The sequence below is a fragment of the Gregarina niphandrodes genome (assembly GCF_000223845.1).
Source record: "Gregarina niphandrodes unplaced genomic scaffold scaffold00068, whole genome shotgun sequence".
In the NCBI taxonomy this organism is placed as follows: domain Eukaryota; phylum Apicomplexa; class Conoidasida; order Eugregarinorida; family Gregarinidae; genus Gregarina; species Gregarina niphandrodes.
The window spans coordinates 12096-20153 of NW_011645834.1; the positions used below are offsets into that span (position 1 = coordinate 12096).

The 8058-nt window shown below is 58.7% G+C and overlaps 2 protein-coding genes across 2 annotated transcripts; both read left to right on the forward strand.

The window, feature by feature from the left end:
- Positions 1–988: 988 nt before the first annotated feature.
- Positions 989–2182, forward strand: GNI_180110 (hypothetical protein; the record flags this gene model as incomplete). The annotated part of the gene is made up of 1 exon (XM_011135187.1): positions 989–2182. One exon carries the CDS (start codon positions 989–991, stop codon positions 2180–2182), a length of 1194 nt encoding a protein of 397 aa, XP_011133489.1.
- Positions 2183–3086: 904 nt separating this feature from the next.
- On the forward strand, positions 3087–7157 carry GNI_180120 (hypothetical protein; the record flags this gene model as incomplete). The annotated part of the gene is made up of 1 exon (XM_011135188.1): positions 3087–7157. One exon carries the CDS (start codon positions 3087–3089, stop codon positions 7155–7157), a length of 4071 nt encoding a protein of 1356 aa, XP_011133490.1.
- Between the last annotated feature and the right edge of the window lie 901 nt (positions 7158–8058).

Genomic DNA, 8058 nt, shown 5'->3' on the forward strand with positions numbered 1-8058 from the left:
CACACGATGGCTACTAACCCTCTTGACAACTCTGTGGCGGAGCTGTCCATGGTGGGTTGCAAGGCCGGGTGGTGTGTCAGTGGGCAAGGTCAGTTGTTGTGCCTCGCCCGCCTAATTTAGTCAGACGTACGACGGCAGATGACTGGCGCGCGGTGGTTGAGATCGACCGTAGATGTCGCCTGAGTGGCCTCATCTCCGCCAAGATAGCATACCGTGAGGGAACTGCTGTATACGGAGTATGCTGCGGAACCCTATTTGGCCGAGGCGTCGTGCATCCACCTCCAGGATTGCTTGGAACTGGCCTTAAAACAGCTAATTAGAGCTGTAGGGCACCAGGCGGTAGCAACAGGCCTCGCGGGTGAGGCTGTTGCCGGTTGTGTCTTGTCCTCGCCGGATATCGCCGTCTACAGCTGCCGTTGCCAACTGTCAAAGAGCTACTTCAGGCTTATGGCGTTCGTCATCATGGGGAGGTATGGAGTTCGGGGTCCCTCAACTTTACCCACTACATTCAGTTCTCCGGAGGCCTCTCCCAACCTGACCTGCGTGCAGCCTTCGTCAGAAGAGCTGCTCTTTTCCCCGCCTCATCTCCGCCGAGAGCTGGAGGTTCCGGGTTCGATTCCAGGCAGGCCGGATCTATATCTGCCCATTAAGAGACTAGTTTGACCGCTGCAATGGATCGGCCGAGGCATGTCGGACGAAGTCTAGTTATCAAAAGAGATTTCTGACCTGCCGCCTTATTACAGCTCCACCGCCGTCCGGCTTGATTTTTGACTAGACCTAAGTGAGTGAGAAAACAGGGCTGCGACCGTATTGGAACCCAACGGTCCAATCAATGGAGGCTCTGGGACTGCGTCTTGAATGGGAGACGGTTTCGACGCCGGGGGGCTTTTGATGTTGTTGGACCAGTAGTAAGCTGTCCGGTAACATGCAACGACGTTCCGGGTGATCGACATTTACGCGCCCTGATTTACATGACAATTTATTCTTCATGAGGACTGTGGCGGGTGCAGGTGCGGTTGAGACGCAAGAGTTGCTGGCTGCTTTGCTGACAGGCGAGGGGATCCAACCGGAGCTTGATGACGACATGAGTGCTCGATTCGTGATTGTGGGCGTTGACGGAAAGGATCACGCGTACGCTGTTGTACTAGCTCCCGAAGCCGATCTTCAGAGACTCGATGACCAGGTGCATGGCACGGAACCGGATGCCTCCAGGGTGAATAGTGCTGCCGAAGTAATCTGGGACGTGTCACGAAAGTTCGACCTCTGCAAAGACTCGAGCAGACTGAGACTTTTCTGGTCTCCTGAGGCGCCTGCTCCGTATACCGAGTCGGTGGTATTCCGCCATATCGAGAGGTTCATGAAAACCGTGGAAGACACTTTACAGAACAGGCTGGAGACGTTAGAGGAGGAGCTCATGGATAGTTCGGAGCTCATGGATAGTTCGGAGCTCATGGATAGTTCGGAGGCGGCCGTTGGTAGTTCGGAGGCCACGAAAATTTTGATGGAACACATGGTGAATGATCTGTGGGAGGCTGACAACGTTTGGAGGGAGGTTTTCGGTGAATGTAGGTCCAAGTTGATGACGGCGTTTAGTAATGAGGGATCAGTGTTGAAGACAACTGATTCGGAGGAGTTGGAAGTGTTCGCTTCGATGAAGCTGACAAAGCGAAGGTTGCAGGCTTTGCAACCGGTGGTGCCGGAGGGATGGAAAGACGTGATGCGAAGGGCCACGATTGACTTGGACCGTTTTGACATCGAAGCGGTGCGCGTTCTCCCTCCAAATGGTTCGCTACTATGGAAAGGAATTGGAGTGGCCGGTCTATTAGCCGCTGGGTGGTTATTAACGGCCGCCTATTTACGAGTGAAGTCTTCCAAAGCGTTTTCCGTTTTGTCTGCACTGGAGAAACCGTGGCAGGAGTGTGTCCGACACGTGCCCGACAGAAATGATTTGCTGCCGCCGGGGTCATCCTTCCGCGAACCCTGTACTAAAAAATGGGGTGAGGGAACACTCATTTGTGCACGCGGCGATTGGAGATCAGAAGTGGAACACGTCTGTTTCCCTTACGGTAACGGAGTACCGATCGGACCCGAATTTTCAGTTCTTGAAGAAGCCATTCTTAACGAAAGAGGATACTTAGGCTGCCTTCCCTTGTGTACAAGCCATATGGTGGACCATCTGTAACAGCAGCTGCCGCCCCCGGGGCAAGCGGGTGAAAGGAGCGGGCGGTCTTCGAGGCAGGCAGGCCGGTCGTCAAGAACGGGTAAAGTGGTTAGTATACCGTGGGCTACCTGAAGGATTAGACTTGCATTGAGGAACACAGCAGTTCAGGAGCGTCACTCAGTCATTGTTATGGAGCGGTGCATCCGGAGAAGGGACGGAGGCTTACGGCGAACCAGGGGACGGTCGCTTCCGATCGGGTGCAACCAGTCGGATCCGGGTTCGAATCCCGACGACCACAACAAGACGTAACGAATTACCTTAATTCCTCGTCTACCCTAATTAACTACCATCCACGACGAGCGATATTCTAACGCACTCCGGATTGGCAGAGACGTGATTCGAACAAGGGAGAGCTAGGTAGAGACATCGCGAGTGATCCTCCGAAAATCTTTTCGCGTAAAATCTTTACGGCGGTGCAAGAGGTGTCATACGACACTAGCAGAGCACTACATTGCGGGACAACACGGCCCTGAACCAGCATAATGCCTGGACGCCACTGACTCCGAACAGAGTTGGAACGGGGGATCTTACGGTGTCCAGCTTCGAGTTTGTTCCTTTGTGCGTACACAAATAAACTGCATCGCTTAGTTCTAGCCGGGTCCGCCGGCTGTCAAGACTGAATCCGGTAGGCAAGGCACATGTGGGAAACTTTGCCATGTAGGTCCTACCCGTGCGTGCGTGCGTGCGTGCGTGCGCAAGCCTGTGTTCTTTTTGTAAGCATTCGCTCATCTTCAGCGGCTTCAGCGCACTCGGGTGAGAGAGACACCACATATCAGGTGAAAAGCATGGCCGGTGGGTAAATGTAGCGCGCACGCGTGTGCAACACGTTTGCGCAAGTCGGGGGGCGTGGGCGGGGCCGTGGCAAATGGGCGTGGAAAAAATGTTCGTTGCCGTGTTCTGGGTGTGTGTGGCGGGTCTAAACCCGAGTGCTTCCGAACGTTTGAACGCGGCGTCGCGGGAGCGAGTGAAGTTCCCAGTGCGGGAGGTGGCCAGTTGGCGCGAAGATGCGACACGTGTATTGCCGCGCTTGGCGCCCGCCGGGAATCGAACCGGCGCCCTAGGTGCGTGGTGGCGCGCGCACCGTGGCGCCTTGTTCGCACGGCGCCGCTCGCGCAGTGTGTGCGACTCGATCGCCGGCCGCTCCTGCGCAGCCGTCGACGACTCGCGCATCGAAGACTTTCTTTGGGACGCCGCCGGCCTCCGCGGACCCAACCTCTACACCCATCGCTTCACGCGCCTCCTAGACGCGCAATTGGGGGCCCACCCGCTGGGTTCCGAGCCGCGAGGTGCTTTATCGGGGGTCCCGTTGGAGGTGCTGAGTCGTTGGCTGATGGCTGCGGAGCTCCCGCAGCTGTTGGCGGTGCCGGCGCGGACGTGGGCGCTGGGAATGGAACCGTCGCGCGCACGCACAAGCGGTTTGGCGCGGGCGCTCGCACCGGCGAAGCGGCGTAGACGCTACGCGGTTCCGCGGACGAGTGCTGAGGCGCGTGGGTTGCGCGGGGAGGCGCCGCAGGACGCGGCCTACGACTACTGGCTGCGACAGTTCTGTGCGCCGGGCGCGCTTTGTCCGGCCTGCGTGCGCAGCCCTGCCGCCGGGAATCGAACCGGCGACCTAGAGGTTGGGGGAGTGTGCCACCGCGTGAACGATCCGGAAGCGCTAGACAGGCTACTGGACTCAGAGTCGTATGCACTCGCACCAGACAAGGACCCGCACCCGGGCGTCTTCGGCGGCTCCACCGTCGGACGCCTCCTCGGCCCGCTCCCCGCAAGCCTATCCGGCACCCTCAGCCTCGCGCTCGAAACAGCCGCGGCGCCTGCCGCCGACGGACGCAAACCCGTCACTGCCGTCGCTCTCAAAGTCGGTGCTGAAAGCCAGGCTCTCGCGCCCCTCCCCTTCCGCCACTTCGCATCGCGGCCTCGTCCCCCCACGGGGACTGCACGAGTCGGCACCGCAAGGACCGAAACGGCAAAGTCCGGGGCCGCACGGACGGTCGCTGCCGGGGGCACCGAGACACGTCCTTTCCGGGGCCTCGGTCGGCTCCTCATCCGGTGGTTGCCGGAGGTGGAGTGGCTGTCGGAAGGTAAGTGGTTGCCGTCGCGGTTCCGGACGAGACGCGTTCCGTCGGAACGGACGGCCCAGCGAGCCCTGGAAGGCGCGCGCTGCGACGATGAGACGGTGCTGTCCATGCTGAACCGCGATAAACGAACCTGGCCGCCGGTGGTGGCCGCCCTGAGAATTGAACCCGTGCTCGTGGATCGCTGGATCCACGGTAAGGATTTCGGCACCACGCGACCGCGGCATGGCGACCTCCGCCGCGGACCCTTCTCCTTTAAGACCTGGCTTCGCGCACTCACTCGCCAGGCCCTCGGCCGACCCTGGCTCCGCCCTCCGCCCTGGCTGAACGTCCGCCAGTGGCTACACAGCGTCACGGGCCGACCGGCCAAGGCCTACGGGGACAAGATCCAGGGGGATAAGATCTACGGAGACAAGAAGTCTAGCGGCGCCAGCACTACAGAAGATACCAAAGTGGGCAGTGCTACCAGCGCGGAGGTGGACGCCTTGTCGCCTCGTCGGCTGGAGCTGTACAGTTCGTACCTGCGCTTGTTGTCGAGCGAGATCTCGCCGATCGAGCTGCAGGTGGCGGCCGGTGACGACTGGCGCTGGTCGTATCCGCAATCCCTCTCCGGCTGGCTGTCTGCGCAAAGCACTGAGAACATGCCGCCGGGTCACGTGCTCTCGCTCAAGGGTGCCTGGCACAACGCGGGTCTCCTGAGCGAACGGGGCGAGATACATCTCGAACCGCCCATGGTGGTCTCGGAGATTGGATTCTCAACAATGCCTGAGGGTTTAGGTGAAGGCGGGGATGATCGTCCTTCAAGGGCGGATATGATAATGACTGGTTACACAGTCCATAACGTGACGGAAGGAGAAGGCCAGCTTTACAACTGTCTGCACCAACACCGTCGCGGAGGACAGTGCGATAACCTCAATGTCGCCTGGCGATATGCGCTGCGCGGGTTCGAGTCCAAGCTGAGCCAAGGACAACTAATTACGGGGTCGCTTTTCCAGCGCATTGACTTTATCGAAATCAGCGACAAAGCCGGGAATCGAACCAGTGACCCAGCGGAATCCGGACGGCTGGATCGCGCATACATGAACAATCGTAGGCGGGGTTACATCCCCTCCTTACTGCCCAGTTACGCCCCGCTGCGTCTTAACTACATCGATCTGAATCTGCCAGTGCCGACTTATCGCATCCGATACCCTGTTTCGACGTTCCATGGGGCCAACTTCCAGGCTTTGTTGAACGAGGCCGTTCGCCACACCGACCTGTACAAGGTGGAGCCCGACGTGGAGGCTAACACAGTTATCTTGGAAGCGACTGACGACCCGAATAGCCCCGTCTCCTTCGACCCCGTCTCGTTCGACCCCGTCTCGTTCGACCCCGTCTCCTTCACCCACGACACTTCTCCTACTCAGGACCATCCGTCCCCTACCCGCGACCCTTCCCCCACTGAGGACCCTGCCCAGCCGAACCGACGGTTGCATTACTATTTGCACTTTTACGGGACAGCCCCTTTGCGTGTGAGACAGAACGCACGTTCGGTAGGGTTGGACAAGGGCGCGCCAGTGACACGTGGGTTTCAACTACCGGTGGCGGCACAGACGGCGTACGATGCAAGTTGGGTTCTCACGGTAAACCGTGCCCTCGCTGAGAATCGCGGCCGCGCCTTTTTGACTCGAGATGGCGCTGTCGTGAACTCAGACTTACGACCACTCCGCAGCGCCGTACGCGTGGTCGCCGTACGCAACTTACCCCGCGAAGCAGCACTCGTCTCCGCCCAACAGATGCACCGACGATACCTTTCTACTCGATACGCACTCCACGAATTTGCCAAAGCCGAACTAGTTCAGATACCGCACAATCGGATACAACTGAACAAAGAAGAACGCGACTCACTTCTAAAACAACTTAAGGAACGACTAGACGAACGACTCGGCAGCAGTAAAGGCCGCGATGATGCAGTCGTCCTCGGAGGCGAAGCCGAAGGGAAGACGGAGAGTAGAGCGGGAGACGAAAGGAAGAAGGAAAGTGGAGCCGTAGGTGAGGGGAAAACAGGACGCGAAGGGAAGACTGGAGTTGAGGATGGCGGGGCGAGCGAAAGCAGTCGCCTCTCGGAGGGTCGAGGGAGCAATGAAGGCGAGAATAGAGGCTTGTCCGCTGGTTTGCTTCCCACGGACGATGGGCCGGAGCTGCCGTTTCCGTTGCAGATGGACGCCGGCTGGGTGGACACGGTGTCCGCCGAGAACCTGGCGGCGCAGCGCGCAAGTGGGCAACGCACGGATTCGAACGCACCAGTGCAGGGTTTGGGGAGTGCGGATTCGGTAATCGACGCATTGAGACAGGTGCCTGTGGACGGCGAGATTGCGGCGATCGTGGCGGACACATTGGGGCAGGTGGAGGCTAGTGTCATGGACTTGGTTCGTGACGTAACGATTATCACGGTCACGGAAGACCCTGAGACGGGAGAGACTGTCAGTCGCAAAGTGCGTTTGGACTTGCCTTCGCCTACGCCTCGTGGGGATCAAGAATCCTTCAGTCTCGAAGACAACTTGTTTACCCCCAGGGACCACGATGATGAGGACGAAGAAGATGACCATCGGACCATCACCTTCGAACTAGCAGTCCTCGATGAGGATGGCCGCGAAGTCTACCAGGAAATCGACATTCCCATCCGACTCGTTTCCGTTCAAGACCATCCTGAAGAACTTCAGCAATATCTCCAAGAAGAGCACGACCTTGGCGAAGAAGAAGCTCAACGCGTGGCCGCCGAAGTCCTCCAAGTTCTCGACGGGTATGACCTCGACCAGTTCGATGACTTACTCGACATGCTCGAAGAATATAACCTCAACGATGACGACCTCCTCTTTTAACCACAGACTTTGTACCTGCCGGGTTCAATTCCCACCGGGTTCAATTCCCACCGGGTTCAATTCCCACTAGGTTGTGTGTTCGTTAAAGATTATGTTGGTTATGTTGATTATGTCGCCTTCAACTACCTCTTATGTTGATAGAAGGGTAACTGACTTAACGTTAAAAGGTTTCGACTACAGCGTCCTGGGCGCTGCTTTGGTAGCCGCTGTGGCTATCTTGGAGATCATCTTCGGCATAGTCGTCCATGTCGGATGGTTGAAGGCCCAGGTTTTCGCTTAGCTGGCCGATGAGGAGATCGTGCTTGGCCTTCTGACCGGCGTCCTTTAGCTGACTTACGTGCACTGGCTTGCCGGCGGCCCAGGAGTTGAAAGCAACAGGGTTGTTCCAGAACGCGGCTGAACACAGGTTGTGGGATCGAGTCGCAGCGATGTCGCGCACGTACCGTCGCACACGAGACTCCAACCCCTCAGACGGGAACAACGAAGCATCACTACCAAGATACAACCAACCGTTGCCCAGGTGCAATGGGGAATAAGACCCGTTAGAACCCCCTGGACCAGACCCGTAGAGCGTCTGTCCGGACGGGACAGGCGCCGCCGGGCCCGATCCGAGGGGCGCCGGGCCCGATCCGAAGGGCGCCGGGCCCGATCCGAAGGGCGCCGGGCCCGATCCGAAGGGCTGTTGGCTGTTGAACTGGGGGGCTGCGCCAAACGGCTGGGGGGCAGCTCCGTACATGAGCCCTCCATTCGGTCCAGACTGATTCGAGGACAAGCCATTCGGCTGCTGCTGATACGGCGCTGCGTATGACGCAGTCGCAGGCTGACTTGCCCACGGCGGCTGTGTGGGGTAGACCGTCTTCATGAACTCCATCCCGGCCGGGGCGCCAGGGAACGAGGCCGG